The sequence below is a fragment of the Pseudonaja textilis genome, chromosome Z, assembly GCF_049901715.1.
Source record: "Pseudonaja textilis isolate UNSWEBS1 chromosome Z, rPseTex1.2, whole genome shotgun sequence".
Lineage (NCBI taxonomy): Eukaryota > Metazoa > Chordata > Lepidosauria > Squamata > Elapidae > Pseudonaja > Pseudonaja textilis.
In genome coordinates, this window is record NC_142008.1 from 113738738 (window position 1) to 113761308 (window position 22571).

A 22571-nucleotide genomic window follows, 5' to 3' on the forward strand; every position below is an offset into this window, starting at 1 on the left:
GAAATGTTCCTACCCCCAATAGTTCAAATGGTTCTTCCAATTAAAAGGTGTGAATATCATCATGTGGACATCTTCAGGTGGTGATGAAGTTTCTGTCCATTGACCTTGGCATACTTTGATAAAGGTTTGCAGCTGCGCAGAGAAGAGAAAGCTAAGCAAGAAATAGAAACCTAAGCAAGAATGCACTCTCCCCACTCCTCTTTTTATACAATAGTAGTTTATACCACCTCCAGCTCGCTTCCCAACTTGTCCCCCTTCTTCTCCCCATTACTTATGGCAGCCAAAAGATGCAAAGTAATAGTAGAAGATCTTGAAGGCTGACATGATGTTTGACATCCTTCCATGGATTACAGGATCCTGGGATATTTCACAATTCTGTACATATTTTATATAGTCATCTCTAGATGAGATGGGCAGAAGATAAATCTAATAAATAAACAAAACAAACATTTTCCCCTCTGGGTTGGCCAATAGAGCATGTTTTCACACAAAGATTATTTGAGTGAGATATCTTTTAATGCTGGCACTACACCACAAGTATCCTGGCACCATATAGAATACTAATCTTGCTAGTTCTTCAAGAGAATTCAAGGATATAACTGTGCCTTTAAAAATAAGTGAAAGTTGACTGTTTGTTTCAGATAGAATACTTTCATGATTAATGAAAGTGTAATCCCATTGTAATATTGGTAGTCAACTTAAAATTAAAAGGAGAATCCTATAACCCTAAATTGTAATTTATCATTTTGGTGGTGATGGGGTTGGAACACTGTTTCCATCTGTCATGATTGAAGTTTATGTTTTTGTCAACAAAATATCGGTAGCAAAAATGAAGCTGTATGCAGAGAAGTCAACTCAACCTCTCTGGATATAACTGTGACTTTTGTTTTTATTTTTGTTTTGTTTTCTAAGGTGTTCAGCAAGTGTTTGAAGTGTTTGCTGAAAAAAAACCACTTATCACTCTGGAAGGATACCAATGAGTTAATATAGGTTAGGGTTCTATTCAGCATAAATGGCACAATTTTTGATCAAGTTACTTTCATGTGCCCCTTTGTCAACTCTTCATAAGATGATTCCTAAATTGTTTTAATTATTGTTTTCCTCCTATGGCAAATGCAATAAAAAATTAAGACCTTATCAATCGGTTTTGATTTTTATTAAGTAAGGAAACCAAATGAGTAATAATCGTCTATCATTCACAAGCTCATTGTTATGTGTTGTCAGATAACATTTGTGGCTACAATCACAAAGTTTACTTAAATAAAATGAATGAAATTATATACAAAACTTCCTAGAGTAGTGTGAGTTAAAGTGTTTAAGTTATATAAGGTGTTAAAATTAATTTTCATTTAACTTGATAGGAGACACTGATCACAACTTATCCATGCAGTTTTGCTACTGCTGATAGACAGAAAGCTGTCAATTTAATTATGGTTATTTTGAAAATAATTATTGACACAAAGCTGCCGTTGCTTTGCAATCTTGGGTGTAGAGCAAGTTAGTTACCCACAAAAAAGTTAACTAACTTGCTCTAGACCCAAGATTGCAAAGCAACGGCAGCTTTGTGTCAATAATTATTTTCAAAATAACCATAATTAAATTGACAGCTTTCTGTCCATCAGCAGTAGCAAAACTACGTATCATGTTTAATGGATTTTCTAACTCAACAATTGATCTATATGTTCTGGGCTTTGTTTTTCAGGACAGCTTTTTGCAATAGTAGTTAAATCAAGGTGTGACCCTAAGATCTTCTCCTTTATCATTTTTTTTAAAAAATGAACAAGATGGTGGTGATAATAATGTTGGCATTAGCTTCGTTACCTCATATGGCTAGCAAATGTCCTGTGGATAAGTGTGCCACTCGAGTGCTTCTTCCAATTCTTCACAAATATTATCATTTTGGAGAATTTAATATTGCAAGCATAACTTCTCAGAGTAATGTGCTTTCACGTGCCTTATCCTATGAAAAAATACCATCTCCAGAGTACTTTGATGATATTCCGTAAGAACCTGGGATATAATTGAATCACAATGTGTATCTCCTCTGATTCACTATCTGAGCAAGTTGCTTTATAGATGAACTTTTATTCTGATTCATATCATTTGTAATATTACCTCATTCTAGTTTTAGCATAGAAACATAGTGATAGCATGTTCTTTTCTTAATAGAAGCCATACATTCTATTCTTTCTAATGTTTGTGTCCTTCACTGTTGTTTCTGAGGCTGGACAGCTCAAGTTATATTTGTAACATCTTAAAGACTGTTGTGTGTTAACAAGGTTGTGGTTTTCCAACAAAAGAAGCAAGTGTTTTCTGATGATATTTATTCGGGGTATATTTGCAAACAAGAGCTGCAGCCCTTATGTATATGATTTATGTAAACTGATTTATTTTTTAAGATGCACTTTTTTCAATGGCAATATTTTTTTTATAATCATTTGCTTCAGCTTCCAAAATTACATCTGCTGAATTGAATGTATAGCTGCTATAATAGTTTTTCCCCCACATTAGTGAAAATGACCAACTTTTCAAAACTGTTGAACTGTATTTTCAGTTGTGGGCAAATTGATGGAAACAGAATTTTGAACTGGAGATGAACAATTCTGGGAACTTGTTTGTGTCTTGGATTATAAACAGAAATTAGTTATTCCCAATCCTTGATATTTTAAAGGATCTTTTCTTCTCTCTGCTTCTCCTTCTTCTCAAAATATCTTCTTAGCACATTCATGTATTTGTATACCTGCATGTCTGTATATGGGGGGGTGTAAGTGGATGGGTATTATATCCATATGATAACAGAAATATGAATTGTTCCAACATACTGAATCGAGCTTTCTAAAATATGAGCTATTTATGTCCCTAATAATATGTGCCATCATAAACCTGATGGCCATGAAGATGCTATGCTAGTCCTGTTGCTACCCTAGTATATTATCCTCCTTTTTAAACGGAATAGATCATATGAATCTGACTTTTACAATGCTCTGGAGCTCAGGTTAAGATATTCAACAAGGGTTAGAACACTGGCTTTTAGTATCATAAATGATGCACAACTCTCTAGTCAGACCTGTGAATGAATGAAGGAGTATCATTTATAATCTTAACACAAATGTGTGAATCCAAGGCAGATGTAAATTTTACTGAATGCAGGCAGATGCAGATTTCCAAAAACATGTAACAACACTTTTGTGTTCATGCTAGCTAGAAGTTCCAAATTAAATTCACAAACAAATTTCAAAAAGTGATACCTTACAGGAGTGTATTTTCTTTTGCAAGTTACACTTCCCAACATAAGAGCTACATAATTTATCTCTGATAGAGCATCATTTGTTTGATATATATTTAATACATATATTGCTGTGTTGAACAAATATAACATTATGAAGCATATGGTTATGTCTTATGTGCTTTTTGTAGAGTATTGATTCAGCATTACCAGCATATTCTAGCACTGGTATTTGCTGTAAAAGAAATCAGTGAAAACCTACATATTTTGCCAAACATCACTCTGGGCTTCCAGATCTATAACAGCCATTTCAGTGCAAGCTGGACTTATCTTGCTTCGATGGAATTGCTCTCCACTCAAAAGAAGTTCATTCCAAACTATAAGTGTGACAGTATAAACAATGCAGTTGCAGTCATTGGGGGACCTAATTCAAATGTCTGCCTTCATATGGCCCCCATTCTTGATCTCTACAAGATCCCACAGGTAAGGAACATCTGTACCTCTGATGCTTCCCTTATTAGCATGATTAAAATGAGGGGGAAACTCTGTGGCTTTTTTTTTTAGAGTTAAGGCTCACCTGTTTACTTTCATTCTTCATATTTGAACATCAGAATTCATCTCATTATAGAGACTAAAATATTTTTCCTGTGATCAAAATTTGCATCATGTCAACTATTTTTTGCAGAATGTATGTCCAAAATATGCCAAAATGGAAAATAATAGATTTTTATCTTTGACTTTTCATAACTTGATTTAGAAGACTTTTAGTTTCTGGAAGCTAAAAGGAACTAGCGATGTTTTATGTAATCAAAAACTTGCACTAAATTGTTTACATATACAGAGGTGTTTTTTTGGGGGGGGGTCTTCCTGTTGCTATCTTCTATTATTTCCTACTGATATCTCATAGAAAATAGGATGTAGATAGCTATAATATTAAAAATATATTAACAGAATAACACTTTCCTTTCATCATTTCTTCCTATTCGTCTCCTCTCTCCCCTCTCTACTGCAAAGTAACTAAAATCCTTTCTCAACATTCTAATAATCTCATGCAAGAATTCATAATTTAATTTTGAAGTATCTCAGACTCTCGGATATCTAAGACTGACTCAGGTATTCCTTTGGAAGCAAATTGTTTGCCATTTGTACTACTATTAAAAAATCCTCTTCATCGCTCAGCTCTAAAACAATTTTATTTTTATTTAGTTTCGTTTGTCAAGCATGTATAAGAAAACAAGAATAAGTATGGGCATAACATATAAACATATAAGTATTAATGGATGTATATACATATACACATATATATGTTTTCTTAAGTTTTCGTGGGTATTTATATGCATGGTATTCAGCTTTGTTCGGGTATTTTTCCACGTCATTATAGTTGTGCTTTTAAAGGTGTAGCAACGTTTCGGCAGAATCTCACTTGCCATCATCAGGCTTCTGTATTGGGTTCATCTGAACGTATTGTGATGAACACAATACAGAAGCCTGATGATGGCAGATGAGATTCTGCCGAAACGTTGCTACAACTTTAAAAGCACAACTACAATGACATGGCAAAATACCCGAACAAAGCTGAATACCATACATGTAAGTACCCGCAAAAACTTAAGAAAAAAAAACAACACACACACGTATATACATACATATATACATATACATACATACATACATACATACATACATACATATATACATATATATTAAATGAGTATGAATAAATGGGACAGGGGTGGTAGACATGCTGGTGTGCTTATGCATACCTCCTTACAGACCTATTAGAAATGGAGTGAGGTCCACAGTAGACAGTTTAAAGTTAAAGTTTTGGGACTTTGAGGATGTAACAACAGAATTAGGTAGTGAATTCCAAGCATTGACCATTCTGTTGCAGAAGTTGTATTTTCTGCAATCGAGTTTGGAGCAGTTTACTTTGAGTTTGTATCTATAGTTTGCCTGTGTGTTATTGTGGTTGAAGCTGAAGTAGTCATTGACAGGTAAGACATTGTAGCAGACAATTTTGTGTGCTAAACTTAGGTCAGACCATAGCTGGTGTAGTTTCTCATTTCCAAAATTTCAAGCCAGGTGGCATAAGGTAATCTATTGTGAGCTAAGGAATGGAGTACTCTTCTCCTGACTTACCTCTGGACTTGTTCAATTGTAATAATGTCTGTTATGCAGTGTGATTCCAGGCAGATGAGCTGTATTTGAGAATTGGTCTGGTGAAGGTTTTGTATGCCCTGGTTGGCAGTTCAACGTTACCAGAGAAGAAGCTTCTCAAAATTAGGTTAACCACTCTTAATGCTTTTTTGGCAATGCTGTTATATTGAGCTCTGGGGCTTATATATTTTGAAATGAATACTTCTAGGTCCTTGACAGAGTGAGGGTCATCTACGAGGTCATATCCTCCCAATTTATATTTAGTATTCTGATTTTTGTTGCCAGTGTGTAAAATAGAGCATTTGTTGGTTGAGATTTGAAGTTGCCAATTGTTTGACCATTCTGAAACATAATTAAGGTCACTTTGTAGGGCAGCAACATTGTCAGTGGTGTTAAATAGTTATAGTCAGTGGTATAAATGAGTTATAGACTGGAAAAGTATATGGGATAATAGTGTGTTTAGGTTTTATGTTGTCATAAATCATTATAAGGATTACCTTTCACAACTGAAGAAAAGATTGGTTGGGTTTCCAACAGAACAAAATAACAGAGTTTGAAGGACCTTGGAGGTCTTCTAATCCACCTTCTGCTTGAGTAGGAAACCCTATACCATTTCAGACAAATGGTTGTCTAATTTCTTCTTAAAAATATCCAGTGATAGAGCACCAACAATTTCTGAAGATAAGCTGTTCTATTGATTAATTTCTCCTTAGTTCTAGACTGCTTCTCTCCTTGATCAGTTTCCACTCATTGCTTCTTGTCATGCCTTCAGATGCTTTGGAGAATAGGTTTGCCCATATTCTTTGTGGTGGACCCTTAAATATTGGAACATTGCTATCATATGACCTCTAGTCCTTCTTTTCATTAAACTAGACATACCCAATTCCTGCAACAATTATTCATATATTTTAACATACAGACCCTTATCCTCCTTGTTGCTCTTCTCTGCACTCTTTCTAGACTCTCAACACTTTTTTTTAATATTGTGGTGATCAAATATACTCACCCATAGATATTATGACATAATTTAAACAAATATTCTTTTTTTTAAAGGTTACGTATGGATCTGCTCCAGTACTGCATTACAGAAGCCAAGCTGACTTCGTCCAACAGATGTTCCCAAAAAGCACTTATCAATATAATGGGATTCTTCATTTACTTCTGCATTTCAGGTGGAGATGGATTGGGGTGCTTTATCTTGATGATGACAATGGGGAAAGATTTGTGCAGAATGTCCTTCCCTTTTTCTCTGAGAGGGGCATTTGTTTTGATTTCATACAAAGACTCCCCAGACAAGGATTTACTGGGGAACTGCAGAAACTTATAGAAGAAGGTCTTGCAACTTACAAGACCATTATGAGAAATACTTCCAATGTTTTGCTCATACATGGAGAAATACAGACAATGCCAATTTTAAGATTACTGATAGCAGGTTCAGTATATTTGGATATGCCTTCAAAGCCAGATGATAAAGTCTGGATTATGATGGCCCAAATGGATTTCACTTCCTTTGCTTTCCAAGGTAGATGGAGCATAGACTTCCTTCATGGTACTATATCCTTGGCCGTCCACTTAAAGGAAGTGTTGGGATTTCGAGAGTTTCTTCAGACCAGAAACCCTATCTCAGAAAAAGAAGATGGTTTTATCCAGAGCTTCTGGGAAAATGTGTTTGAATGTTTTTTCTCAAGCCCCACCTCAGAAAACCCATCTGAGAGAACTTGCACTGGGTTTGAAAAACTGGAGTCTCTTCCTGGTTCTCTTTTTGAAATGAAGATGACTGCTCACAGCTATAGCATGTACAATGCAGTCTATGCTATAGCACATGCTCTGCACCACATACATTTGTTGAAATTCAAGCAAAAAATAATGGTGAAGAGGCTGAGAAAGAGTATTGATCTCAATCAATACCATTGGCAGGTACAGAATATAGCATGATGCCAGTGTTCCTACATTTTAGGGACTGCAAAGAAGAATAAGGATCAAATTATATTTCAAAGCCACAGAAGGCAAGACAAGAAGCAATGGATGGGACCTAATCAAGGAGATAAGTAATCTAGATCTAAATAGAAATGTCCTAATACTGAGAACAATTAATCAGTGGAACAACCAATAGAATAACTTGTGAACAGGTTTGTCTTCAGAGGTTGTGGGTGTTCCATCACTTGAGGCTTTTAAAAAGAGACTACACAGCTATCTGTCTGAAATGGTATAGGGTCTCCTGTTGCAATTAATTTTTCTATGTATTTTTTTTTCAATTGGAAGAAAATGTTACTTTTGTTAGTTCTGTACCTCTAGTTGAGTATTTTTCAACCACAACTTTAAAATCAACTTTAAGATGTGTAGGATTCAAGTCACAGCATTCTCCAGTTAGTTGGAGTCTATACATTTAAGTTGTTGAGGTTGAGAAACTTTACTCTAATATATTAGGATATTGTTGAAGATGACTAGGCTGAGTCCAAGGCAAGAATCAAGCACATCATCAGTTTGAAATCCTTCATGTCCTTAAGAGATATAGGTCTAGTCCTCCTTGAATCCTACTGACTCTTATCTATCACCATTTTGCCTTGGCCTTAGTAGTTCAAATTGTTGTAGAAAGATAGCATGGGATAAAGTTCTACTCATCTGAACAACCTTGGTTCCTAATTTCTTGTGCCTGACAGATAAATTAGCAATTCAATGTTGCCTTTTCAGAATTATAATACTAAAATATTATCATCTCCCTTTGGGTTGTTTTAAAATGTTCCCCCCAATTTGACCTTAGCTTCATCACCTTTTACGAAAAGTATCATTCAACAATAGTGCTGGAGAGAAAATTTCCTTTGACCAAAGTGGAGAAAGAATAGCTGGATTTGATATTATCAACTGGATAACATTCCCAAACCAGTCTTTCTTGAAAGCAAAAGTTGGAAAGATTGATCCATATGCTTCTTCAAAGAGTATATTCTCCATTAATGACAATAGCATTGTATGGCCTAACAAATTCAATCATGTAAGGATGTATGCATTTCTTGAAGTATTTTCAGATGTAATGGTTTGTGGGAATGACCTTGGGAGACAATGTGAACAACCACAGCCAACCACAGATTAACACAGATGTAACAAAGTTAGTAAAAAGATTTGATGTTTGGCAAAAGAAATCATTGCGTTGGTCCTAAATATCAAATCTGCAGAGGAGGAAGAATTACCTTCCAAACAATTTTGCCTTTTTGCCTTAATGGACAGAAAAGAAATAATATACTGCAAAATGTGCTCTAAAGGTCCTAAGGCAAAATTTCACATATGTGATATCAGACAATGTCCTACTGCCTCTAGGAATGAAAAGGGATAGGGTGCTCTCAACTTTCAATTTTGGGAGAAGAAAAATATTGAATTTCATTTTTTCTCAGGTTTGTTAAATAAGATTTATCCAAACCAAGGTTTAAGGAATATCAATTTATAGATAAATTAAGCAACTGTTTAATTCACTAGAATTATCCATTATAGAGCACAAGGGAGTTGACTAAAACAATAATGATACAATGCTGAAAGAAAAGTATACAGCAGTTTTGCACTAAAGGAGTATTGCTATTTATCTGTTAACATTTAATTTAGTTTTGATATTTATGAAGAGAAAAGGATGAAGGCTTTTGAACAATATTGGGAAATAATGGAATTGTTGTGTTTGAAACATAATTTACCAGTCCTATTTCCTTTTTTCTTTATATTAGGTCAATTATGATTTCTACAATTTAAATTATATTATTTCATTGATTCTATTTTTTCTGTCTTTGGTTAATTAGTTCAGCCCAATAAAACACATGCTAACTAGTTAAAAAAATCTACTCCAAGTTCCATAAGAAAAGCTAAATGTAAATACTTCAAGATAATTAAAGAGGAGATGCGTCAATTACATGTCAACTATTTATACAGACAAGCTAAGAACACCAAGAAAAAAGTGTTAAAGTACAAAAGATTATAGAAACTTTATTTTTAAAGTAAGCATAGAAATATGAACAAAACCATTGAAGTAGAGGGACATTTTTTCATAGTTATCTCAATTAAATGTTATTATTTCAGTAACTCTAAAAGCAAAATATCTAAAGAGCATACCTTAACAATTTTGCCAAGGAGTTCAAATTTCTTAAACAATTTTGTTTCCAACTCTAGACATATTTATTATTTATTTATTGTCAATTGTTTACAAGATAATAGGTATAAATAAAAACATAGTTGCAGTTATTCAGCTTTGTTCGGTATTTTCTCACGTCATTATAGTTGTGCTTTTAAAGTTGTAAGCGTTTGGCAGAATCTCATCTGCCATCATCAGGCTTCTATACAGAAGCCTGCTGATGGCAGATGAGATTCTACCAAACGTTGCTACAACTTTAAAAGCACAACTATAATGACATCGAAAATACCCGAACAAAGCTTGAATAACATACACGTAAGTACCTGCGAAAACTTAAGAAAACAAAAACATAGTTATGAATACCTGGATACATATAAGAAAAATTAAAAAAATAAAAGAAACAATAGGACAGGGATGGTAGGCAGGTTGGTGTGCTTATGCATGCCCCCTACAGACCTCTGAGGAAAAGGATGAGGTCAATAGTAGACAGTCTAAGGTTAAAGTTTCTGGGGTTTGGGGAAGAAACCACAGAGTCAGGTAGAGTATTCCAGACATTGACCACTCTGTTGCTGAAGTCGTATTTCCTGCAATCAAGTTTGGTGCAATTAATCTTGAGTTTATATCTATTGTTTGCTCTTGTGTTGTTATGATTGAAGCTGAAGTATTCATCGACAGGTAGGACATTGCAATGTATGATTTTATATACTATACTTAGATCGGACTGAAGGTGGCATAATTCTAGGTTTTCTAGGTCTAGAATTTCGAGGCTGGTGACATAAGGCATTCTGCAATGAGTAGAGGAGTAGAGAACTCTCCTTGTGAAATATTTCTGGACTTTCTCAACTGTGTTAATATCAGATACATAATGTGAGTTCCAGACTGATGAACTGTATTTGAGTATTGGTCTAACAAATGTTTTGTATGCTCTAGTTAGTAGTGTAATATTACTAGAGAAAAAGCTACATAAGATTAGGTTAACAACTCTTATTATTTATTTATTTATTGATTGATATGATAACTTGAATTTCTTTCTTTTACATTAAGACACAACCTATTTCACTTTGTAACAATAATTGCCTTCAAGGATTTTATAAGAGGAAGAAAGAGGGGAAGCCCTTTTGCTGTTATGATTGCCTTCCATGCCCAAAAGGGAAGATTTCAACCCAGAAAGGTGAGAAAAAAACAAAGCTAGAATTTTCAGATGTTTTGATGGTTGACATAGTTCTCTTGCATTTACAATGATGTATGTAATTCATTAGCATCATATTTAACAGCTGAGTTTGTATTTTGTAGTACAAGTTTAAGATTATTTCAGGTTAGTGAAAAGGCAAGAACAGAAGGAGAAGGGAGGTCAAAACACTCCTTAAACATTATGTTTGGAATATTTATCTCTTTTCTGAAGGCCTGAATCTGCAACACTATTTTTTTTCCACCCAGAAACAAACCATCTGCCCCAACCCATACCCACATGATTCTACTCCCTATATTCTGTGAGATGAAAGGGACTGATGTCCCTTTTCAACAATCAATTGCCAGAACAATAAACCAGAAACAAATAGAGCTTTCTGGACCATACTGGGTGGAAGTAACTGTTGGTAACAAGGGAATCAAGAGTTGTAAAGATTAAGGTAAAGTAAAGGTTCCCCTCGCACATACATGCTAGTCATTTCTGGATCTAGGGGGCAGTGCTCATCTCCGTTACAAAGCTAAAGAGCCAGTGCTGTCTGAAGATGTCTCCATGGTCATGTGGCTGGCCTGATTAAATGCTGAAGGCACACAGAACACTGTTACTTCCCACCAAAGTGGTCCTTATTTTTCTACTTGCATTTTTACATGCTTTCGAACTGCTAGGTTGGCAGAACCTGGGACATGTAATGGGAGTTCACTCTGTTACGCAGTGCTAGGGATTCAAACAGCCGAACTGCCAACCTTTCTGATCAACACAATCAGCATCTTAGCCACTGAGCCACCGCATCCCTCATTGTAAAGATTGGCTCTATTCAATTAATGGTGCCAATAATTGCTTCTTCACAAAATGGAAAGACACACAGAGTTTAGATAATCCTAACCTCTACTGTTGAAGAAGGTATAATATTGATAATAAATTGATTCAGCATTTTTCATGGATAGTGTAAGATTTGGATTATTAGATAATGTTTGTACTGAGGTTGACTAAAGAAGATTCTATGTGTTGCTTTAAAATTTTAATCCAATTAATCCTCTTCATAGTTTGTTATTACAGAATGATGTTTGAAATGAATTACATTATTCATATATATTTTCTCTTCCAGACATGGATGACTGTGTTCAGTGCCTAGAAGGACAATTTCCAAACCATGCTAAAGATGGATGTCTTCTGAAAAAAATCACTTATCTCTCTTACAGAGAACCTTTAGGGTTTGGTTTGACTATTTTTGCACTCTGCCTGTTTTTAATTACAACATTGATGCTTGTGATATTCATTAAACATCAAGGCACTCCCATTGTCAAAGCCAATAATAGGAATCTCACTTATGCTCTCCTTATTTCTCTCATGCTTTCATTCCTTTGTGCTTTACTGTTCATTGGCCAGCCCAGAAAGTTGACATGTCTTTTACGACAAAGTGCCTTTGGCATCATTTTTACATTTGCTGTATCTTGTGTCTTGGCCAAAACCATCATCGTTGTTCTAGCTTTTAAGGCCACTAAGCCTGATTCCCAAATGAGGAAGTGTATGAGAAAACCCCTGGCTATTTCCATTGTTTTTGTATGCTCCTTTGTCCAACTCATTATTTGTATCATGTGGTTGATAATCACTCCCCCATTCCCAGATTTTGATATGCATTCTTTGGCTGAAGAAATTCTACTAGAATGTAATGAAGGCTCAATGGTCATGTTTTACTGTGTCCTCAGCTTTATGAGTTTCTTGGCACTCCTGAGTTTCACTGTAGCTTTCTTTGCCAGAAATTTGCCAGATACATTTAATGAAGCCAAATTTATCACCTTCAGTATGCTGATGTTTTGCTCTGTTTGGCTAACATTTGTTCCCACATACTTGAGTGCAAAGGGAAAATATATATTGGCTGTGGAAATCTTCTCCATTTTGGCTTCCAGTGCTGGGTTACTAATTTGTATGTTTCTTCCCAAAAGCTATATTATATTGATAAAACCAGAACTAAATAATAGAGATCAACTGATAAGAATAAAGAACTAAAGAATATACAGTATGTATTAACAACATTACAACTTTTCTTCTTTGTAAAGTGGTTTTCAAACTAGAACTAGTTGTTCTAGTGATTACCAAAATATTTTTTTAGAAAGGATTTAGAGACTGAAAAAAATGCATAGAAGAGTTGCAAGTTTAGTGGGGCAGACACTAAAACATACAAAGAACACTTATAGGAATTGGGTATGAAAAGAAGGACTAAGCAAGATATGATAAAAGTGTTCTAATATTGGAAGTGTTCCTCTAAAGATGAGAGTGTCAAACTATTTTTCAAAGCACCAAAAGGCACGAGTTGAAACAATGGATGGAAACAACAAAGAGAGAAGCAACCTAGAACTAAGGATAAATTTCCTAATGATGAGAGCAATCAATCAATGTAAGAACTTGCCTTCAGAAGTTGTGAGTACTCCATTACTGAAGCTTCCAAAAAGAGACTGGACAACCATTTATCTGAAATGGTATAAGGTCTCCTGCTCAAGAAGGGGGTTGGATTAGAAGACCTCCAAGGTCCTTCCAATTCTATTATTCTATGTTCTAACTAATCTAGTTCTAAGGCAGGACACAAACTTTTATATTTGCCTACTAATAGAAATAGCAATATCACTTAGACTTATATACCACTTCACAGTGCTTTTTAGCCTTCTCTAAGCAGTAAAACAGATTCAATCTGAGTCCTCATTTTACCCACCTCAGAAGGATGGAAGGCTTAGTCAACCTTGAGCTGGTGCAATCAGCAGTCAGCAGAAGTAGCTTGAAATACTACATTCTAACCACTGTGCCACCATGGCTCATACTAAGGACAAATTTCCTAATGGTGAGAGCAATCAAATAGTGGAACTACTTGCCTTCAGAGGTTATCCATCACTGAAGCTTCCAAAAAGAGACTGGACAACCATTTATCAGAAATGGTATAAGGTCTCCTGCTCAAGTAGGGGATTGGACTGGAAAAACCTCCAAGGTCCTTCCAACTCTATTATTCTATGTTCTAACTAATCTAGTTCTAAGGCAGGACACACAAACTTTTATATTATATATATGTTGCCTACCTCTGCACACCACTGCATGTATTGAGCACTGATTGTCTGAGTCTTATCTGGTGAATTCTCAGCAGTAACTTATCTGTGCCCACCACATAAACAAACTTTTTTATTTTATGCTGTAAAATGTATTTGCTGCCTATCTCACTGTGGAGCTACTTTAGACAGAATTTTCCCAATTTCTTCATTTTTTCTAGATACTTGACAAAAATATTCATCTTTGCATCCTTCTAATGTATACACACCATTACTGTGGTATATATGAGACAGGAAAACTGAATTCAGGATTTGACAATCATCTTGTTACTTTAGTAAGAGATTCTTCATAAATTATATCATTTACAGGTTACTATATGGGTGATATACTGTATGTAGTATTCTGAGCTGGAGATTTGTATTATTAAATTTGTAAATCAGTAGCCACCTCACCCCAATGGGACTATCTCAAATCCTGTCCTACTCACACCAATAAAAAAGGCCTGATACAGATCCCATCTGCTAAAAAATTCTGGAGGGCAGGGTAAAGAAAGAGGCTTTTCCACTATGGATCTATCTCCAACACGGGAGGTGAGAATTTCTCTCATCATTTTGACCTTCTGAAAGGGTATTAAAACTTACTTTTGGTGGTTGGCTTGGGGCTCTAAGGGGGATACTCACCGCTAGAGGTGGTTGATGGGATAAAAAGACCTTATCCCCATGTTGCCTGTCTCTTAGTGTTGGTTTGTGGTCTAGTTCTAAAATTTTAGTTTGCATTGTTTAAATGTTTAAATGTTGGTATGATAGGTACAGAATAACCCTTGAATTACAAGGAAATGCACATGGAAATGTTTATGAGAGAAGTTATTAATAATTATTCAGCCACACACAGATACACTGAATTGAGTTAAAGTTTACTTTAAGAAATAGCACAGTCCAATAAATGGTCAAACAGGTCATATATGTTTTACAGTCCAAAGAATATCCAATTACCAAGTCTTCTTACCAGTTGCCTTTGTCATTTCCAGTAAACAAAAATATCAAAGTATAAGTACAGCATAAATACAATAGAGAATCTTAGAATGTCAGAGACAGCAAGCCATGATCTCTAGCTCCCTCTATGGAAATCTGCAATACAATCAACCAATCGGAATATAGTATAAATCAATACAGTGATTTTGTCTTAAAAATATCTCCATACTCCTAACATCCTGGATACAAATTGTTTCAAATCCTCCCCATGGGACAGCATTATAGGATATTGAACTAGACAAAGGGACATTTTTTGTGCTGTTATTCTGTTGAATATTTAATTCTAACAGTTGAGAAAATATGGTCATTAGAGTGTGGCTGTAATATTTATCCCTTTATTGTTCTCATTTTCCCCTTCTACTGTTTGCACACTTTTACTATTATTATTATTATTATTATTATTATTATTATTATTATTATTATTATTATTATTATTATTATTATTTTCTCTGTTGTTTTGCAACTCTACTGGAGACAAATTCCATGTGTGTCTTGGTCAAATAAAATGTTTTATTCTGTCCTATTCTATTCTATGAGAGAAAGAAAGAAAGAAAGAAAGAAAGAAAGAAAGAAAGAAAGAAAGAAAGAAAGAAAGAAAGAAAGAAAGAAAGAAAGAAAATCTCCGCTCTTATATCCTTAAGGCATTGTCATTCAGTCTTGGTTTAAAATAATCCAACTATGCATATTTTAATCCCAATAAATTCACTTTGCTACTTTCTCTTTATTTGTTTTTAAACATGATTTTTAATCTCCTCAAGTAATGTCCCAGAAGTTCACTTTTTATTATTTTCTTTTTATCTCCTTTCAAAAACAGTTTTTTGCCTGTCCCAAAAAAGTATAACTTTGAACTATTATAAATTGTTTGTTTGTTTATTTATTTCACTTTATTTATCAAGCATGTATTAGATAACAGATATGTATAAACATGATTATTAATATATGAAATGGATAAAACTAAAAGGGAACATTAGGACAAGGATGATAGGCACATCGGTGCACTTATGCACGCTCCTTAAAGATCACTTAGGAATGGGGTGAGGTTAACAGTAGACAGTTTAAGGTTAAAATTTTGTGAGTTTTGGGAAGAAACCAGAGTAAGGTAAATGTTCTGTTTTACATATTGGCAAAAATAATAATAATCAGAAAATAAAGTACAAGCTGAATAGCAAGATCTTGTTGATGATCCAAACTTTGTCAAGGACCTTGGAGTACTCATCTCTAATGATCTAAGTGCTAGAGCCCACTGTAACTACATAGCCAAAAAGGCATTAAGAGTAACCTAACCCTACATAGCTTTTTCTCACACTACTAACTAGAGCATACAAAATATTTGCTAGACCAATATTTGAATACAGCTCATCAGTATGGAACCCACATTACATATCTGATATTAACACAGTTGAGAAAATCCAGAAATATTTCACAAGAAGAGTTCTCCACTCCTCTACTCATTGCAGAATAACTTATGCCACCAGACCTGAAATTCTAGAGCTAGAAAACCTAGAACTACGCTGCCTTCAGTCTGATCTAAGTATAGTATATAAAATCATACATTGCAATGTCCTACCTGTCGATGAATACTTCAGCTTCAACCATAACAATACAAGAGCAAACAATAGATACAAACTCAATATAAATCGCACCAAACTTGATTGTAGGAAATACAACTTCAGCAACTTTGTGCCTACCATCCCTGTCCTATTGTTTCTTCTTATTTTTCTTATATATATCCATTTCTTGTATTCATAACTATGTATATACTTATACCTACTACCTTGTAAGTGATTGACAAATCAAATAAATAAATAAATAAATAAATAAATAAATAAATAAATAAATAAATAAATAGAGTATTCCAGGCATTGACTACTCTGTTGTTGAAGTTGTATTTTCTGCAATTGAGTTTGATACAGTTTACCTTGAGTTTGTATCTATTGTGTGCTTGTGTATTGTTGTGGTTGAAGTTGAAATAGTCATTGACAGGTTGGACATTGCAATGGATAATGTTATGTACTATGCTTAGGTTGGACCAAAGTCAGCATAGTTCTAAGTTGTCTAAGCTTAAAAATTCAAGTCTGGTGGCATAAGGTATGAGTAGAGGAGTGGAGGCCACTTTTCATGAAATAACTTTGAACTCTCTTTATTGAGTTAATATTTGATATGCAATGTGGGTTCCAGACAGATTAGCTGTATTAAATAATTGGTCTAGCAAATGTTTTGTATGCTCTAGTTATTAGTGTAATATTACCAGAGAAAAAGCTACATAAAATTAGGTTTACAACTCTTAATGCCTTTTGGCTATGTTGTTACAGTGACCTCTAGCACTTAGATTATTATAAATGAGTACACCGAGGTCCTTAACAAGGTCATGTCCATTCAGCTTGTATTTTATTTTCTGATTTTTTTTGCCAATATGTAAGACAGAGCATTTGTTTTTTGAGATTTGAAGTTGCCTCTTGTTTGACCATTTTGACACATAGTCAAGGTCTTTTTGAAGGATAGGAGTATTGTCCATGGTGTTGAAAAATTTTACATCATCAGTGAAAAGAACGCAGTTTCTTTTAATATGATCACAAAGATCATTTATGTAAAATATAAGGAGAAAGGGTTCTAGAATGTTGCCTTGGGGGACACCGCTGTTGACAGGTATGAGGTTTGATAGGGCCCTCCCCATTTTGACCATTTTTTGCCTGTTTGACAGGAATGGAACTACCAATTATACAGGTGTCCAGAGATTCCATAAGATTTTAATTTTAGAAGTAGTTTGTTGTGTACCACTGAATCAAAGGCTTCACAGTAGTCTATTAAATAGTGTCTATTGCTTTGCTCTGATCAAGTTGTGTAGTCCATATGTTTTTTCCAGTGTAGGAGTTGCAGATTACAGGATAAATTTTTTCTGAAGCCAAATTGTTTGTTAGAAAGTAGGTTGTAATACTTGTGGTGGCACAGTGGTTAGACTAAACGTTGTAGTAACTCTGCCCATTTCCAAGAATTCAATCCTGACTGTCTCAAGATCAACTCAGCCTTCCATTCTTCTGGGGGTCAGTATAATGAGGACACAGATTGTTGGATGGGCAGTATGCTGAACTTTGTAAACCACTTAGAGAGGGCTTTATTGCACTATGAAGTGATATATGTATAACTCTAAGTGCTATTGTTACTGAAAGCACATAGCTCACCAAAAAAGCAATACAATCTTGGAGACTTATCTGATCCTTCTTTCTTTTCTCTTGAGATGGCATATGGATCTGCTGCAGTGGTGAATAAAAAAAATGCAGGATGGTGTCTTTTACCAGATGTTCCCAAAGGGGGATTATCAATACAAAGGGATTCTACAAATTGCTACTTCATTTTCATTGGATCTGGATTGGTGTGGTTACTCTGGATGATGATAATGCAGAAACTTTTGTGCAAAATGTGCTTCCCTTCTATTCCCAAAAAGGCATCTGTTTTGAGTTTATAAAAAAGTTGCCTCAATTAACTTATCTTACTGGCTTTGATCAGATGTTTGAAGAAGGCTTTGGAACTTTAAATATTCTCATGGAGAAAACAGCTAATATTTGGTTCATCCATGGAGACATTCATATCCTAATGATTTTGAGACTGTTGCTCCATTCATACCATAATGATTTTGAGACTGCTGCTCCATCTCTCAACATTTGGAGATAGGCCAATAGCAATTAATAATAAAGTCTTGATTATTACAGCCCAGATGGCCTTCACTTCTTTACCCATTCAAAGAAATTCAGGGATATATTTTCTCCATGGCGCTATGTCATTTGCAGTTCAATCAAAGGAAGTTCTAGGTTTCCAGCAATTTGTTCAGACCAGAAATCCTGTTTCAGAAAAAAGAAGATGGCTTTATTAGGACTTTCTGGGAACAGGCATTTCTTTGTTCATTATCTGAAAAAGACCCACAAAATGAGAAGATATGCACTGGAAAAGAAAGGCTTAATTCTCTCCCTGAATCTGTTTATGAAGAGCATGACAGGTCAGAGCTACAGCATCTATAATGCTGTCTACACAGTGGCATGCTTTGCATAACATGCTTTCATCCACATTGCAAGAGGGAGGAACAATTTCAATAAATACCAATATCAAGTAATTACTTGGTTATAATAATGTAAAATCAAAGCTTGGGTAGAATATGGGAAGTTTCTAAATAGATATGGAGAGAGAGAGAAAGAGGGGGGAGGGAGAAAAGGAGTGGGAAGGAGGGAGGGAGGGAGGGAATTTGCTTATAATTTCTTTGCAGCATATATGCAAAGTGACTGAACTAATAAAAGGCTCTTTTCATGAGGCTTTCATGAGTATAATTATTAAACTCACACTGAGGAATGTACAATAGTATATTGACTAGTCTTTGGGTGCCAACTTATTTTGTTGTTTTGAAGAAATTTGAACAATATCAAACCTGTCAGTCATGGAATTTGTAGATACCACTTTCCAAACTTATGCTATAAATAATTTTAAGTAAATAAACATTGCAGCATTTTGTTCATTTATGAATAGATAATTCCCCATTCTGTGTGTAATGACAATTGTTATCCAGGTTCAATCAAGAGAAAGAAGGAAGGCAAACCATTTTGCTGCTATGATTGCTTCCCATGTCCCGAAGGCCAGATTTCAAACCAAAAAGGTAAGAATGTAAGAGAATATAACAATTTAACCTTTATAACCCTGCGATTCTTATCATAAATTTAACATTAACTTTGAATATGGATAGATTTAATGGAATAGTTAATGTAAAGGCCATGGCTAAATAATTCAATATAACATTTCAAAAGCTTCGTAGAGATGGCTGAATAACATAGAAGACTATGTAACCTGCTTTGCAACTATCATGGCTTACAATTATAATTGCCAGGTTCAATTATATTCATAAGTTAAAGATTACTTATCCAATCAAATGTTGTAAATAATGCACTGGTTTGATTACAAATCTAATAGTATGACAAGGCTATGAAGGTTTTCTTAGAACATTCATGCAAATTTGAGCGTTGTTTACAGAAATGTTAGTAAAATCAATGCTTGCTTTTTCAGATATGGATATCTGTTTCCAGTGTCAACAAGACCAGTATCCAGATCCAGAACACAGTTCATGCATTCCAAAAACAATGAGCTTCTTGAAATAAAGAACCTTTAGGGAGTGGTCTGGTCATTCTTGCTTCTTCCTTCTCTCTCATAACAGTATTAGTGCTCTGGACTTTTCTCAAATACCAGGACACCCCCATTGTTAAGGTCAACAACCAGCACCTCAGCTACATTCTCTTCATTGCCCTCTTGCTTTCATTCCTTTGTGTTTTTCTATTCATTGGACACCCCATAAAGATAACCTGCCTATTATGACAAACTACTTTCAGCATAATTTTCTCTGTGGCAGTTTCTTCAGTGTTAGCTAAAACCATCCTTGTGGTTCTGGCCTTCGTGGTGACCAAGCCAGGATCTGGGATGAGGAAATGGATGGGAAAATGGATGGTCACCTCCATTATTCTTTGTTGCTCATTTATTCAAGTTACCATTTGTATTATATGGCTGTCTATATCTCCCCCTTTCCCAGCATTGGACATGCAAGCAATGACTACAGAAATTGTTCTGGAATGCAATGATGGATCTGTCTTTATGTTCTACTGTGTCTTGGGTTTTATGGGCTCCTTGGCCATTGTGAGCTTTACAGTGGCTTTCCTAGCAAGAAACTTTCCTGACAGTTTTAATTTAGCTAAATTTATCACTTTTAGCATGTTGATATTTTGCAGTGTTTGGTTGTCCTTTATTCCAACTTACCTGAGTACAAAGGGAAAATATATGATGGCTGTGGAGATCTTTTCCATTGTAGCATCCAGTTTTGGGTTACTGGGCTGTATCTTTTCCCCCAAATGTTATATTATTTTTATTAGGCCTGAAATAAATAACAGAAGTATTCTAAGAAGAGGAAAGAAGTAAAAAAGAAAAGTATATGAGGAACTTGAATTTAAAGGACAAAAATATACAAGAGCTGAACAATGGAAAAGTTCTTTCTACTGTTGAAATTTTTGGATAAAATTCAGCTACATGCTTTGTTTTCATTATTGACAGAAGGCAGTAGACCTCTGGGTTTAACTTTGCCTGACCATTATATTTGAAAATTGGTGCAGGAGGGGGGGAGGTTGGTAACAGGGAATGAGACTGTTCAGAGTCTTTTCCACAACACTATTCACACTGCAAAAGTAATTCATTTAGAGGAATATATACTTCCACCACTTGAAGGCATTAGGTAGAAAGATAAAGGTAAAATGTTTCCCCTCCCAGTCATATCCAATTTTAGCGCACAGTGCTCAACTTCATTTCTTAGCTGAGAGAGTCAACATTGTCCAAAGACACTTCTGTTGTCTTGAGGCCAGCATGCCTATAAGCAGATATGCACAGAATGTTATCTTTCCACCAAAGTAGTACACAATGTCTCAGTAGTTAAAGACTCTGAGCTTGTCAGCTGAAAAGCAGACAGCTGGGTTCGAGGCCCAAGTCCTGCATGACACAGTGAAGTTCCTGTTACTTGCTCCAGCTCCTGAAAACCTAGCAGTTCAAATGCATGCAAATCCAAGTTGATAAACAGATAGAAAGGCAACATTAGAAAGGTAGAATTAATGGAGTGGAGCATAATGAGTGGTACAAAAAGAAGAGGACTTATTATTTCTATCCAGAACCCCATCTACTTCCTTGTGAAATATTTTTTCTATGTAGTCTGGCACTGAACTCCATCATTCAGCCCTACAATTTTAACAGCTTAATGTGTCACAAAGAATGACATTACTGTTCAATTACTATTTGCTGTGGAACTGCTTCAGATTGCTCTGGCATGGAAAAGTTACAGTCTGTGGAAGCTGAGCAATCTCCTTCCCTATATGGAAAAACTGGTTAATTGTCCTCACTTAGTTTCCCCTTAATTCCAGGTTGCTTCTCCCCATGATTAGTTTCCATCCATTTTTTCTTTAATTAGAGTTAATTCTATTCTAATTAAATTAGAATTAGAATTAGAATAGAACAAAACAATCTCAAAACAATTTATAGATATAATGCCAATATGTCAGTAAAAGAATTAGAGTAGAGCAAAGCCATATTATCTTCGTAGAAATATGGAGATAGTAATGAGGTTCTTCACATTATGGATGTGATTTATCACTGTTGCATTATTATGTTATTGTTATTTTGTTATTTACTAGACTTTATGCAACCCACCTTGCATATTCTTTCCTAATTAGTCTACTGATTTAGCCTGGACACTCTCTCCATAGATAATGTTGCATTTTTTGCCTTACCTGCCCACAGACTTGATTCTTTTTTCACTAAAGTAATCAAGGAAGTACTTATTCTGCATAATGAGATTGTTTACTTCTGGGATTCTGCAAAATAAATATCTCATAGACACCAGATACAAAGGTCATATTGGTGAATCTTTTTTTGCTCAGCAACCCAAAACCACTTTCAATAAGTTGTTAGGGCATGCCCTTTCAAAATGAATGAAAAGCAATAAATATATTATAATGATGTCGCGTTGAGCGACCGGTCTGTTGTTTCGGCTTACTGGTTGATTGCTGAATTCCTCTCAGAGAATAACCCTCGCAAGGGTGAGATTTAAAGTAGCCCTCACAAGGGCGAGACAGCGCGGGACCCTCGCAAGGGTGAGGCTAGGCAAGACTCTCGCAAGAGTGATTGCCAAGCAAGTGCAAGAAATAAAACACACAAAACACAAGCAATCTTCAAATGAGGCAACACTTTGAGCCTGGGGGAGATGGGATTCCCTGGCTGCGCCTGGAACAGATGGAAATGTCCGGGCTTCTCTGCTTTCTTGCT

General features: G+C 35.1%; 1 protein-coding gene and 1 pseudogene across 1 annotated transcript; both read left to right on the top strand.

Moving 5' to 3' along the window:
* Positions 1 to 1784: 1784 nt before the first annotated feature.
* On the top strand, positions 1785 to 12684 carry LOC113451711 (vomeronasal type-2 receptor 26-like). Its single transcript, XM_026723104.2, has 6 exons — positions 1785 to 2002; positions 3532 to 3709; positions 6437 to 7300; positions 8145 to 8372; positions 10536 to 10662; positions 11783 to 12684. The coding sequence occupies exons 1-6, from the start codon at positions 1785 to 1787 to the stop codon at positions 12682 to 12684; spliced, it is 2517 nt and encodes an 838-aa protein (XP_026578889.2).
* A 6041-nt stretch (positions 12685 to 18725) lies between these two features.
* On the top strand, positions 18726 to 20684 carry LOC113451706 (vomeronasal type-2 receptor 26-like; annotated as a pseudogene).
* Positions 20685 to 22571: the final 1887 nt, after the last annotated feature.

Coding starts and splice junctions, on each gene's coding strand:
- LOC113451711 (XM_026723104.2), top strand. CDS start 1,785: ATGGTGGTGATAATAATGTTGGCATTAGCTTCGTTACCTCATATGGCT. Junction 8,373..10,535: donor GGCCTAACAAATTCAATCAT/GTAAGGATGTAT, acceptor TTTTACATTAAG/ACACAACCTATTTCACTTTG. Junction 10,663..11,782: donor GAAGATTTCAACCCAGAAAG/GTGAGAAAAAAA, acceptor TTTCTCTTCCAG/ACATGGATGACTGTGTTCAG.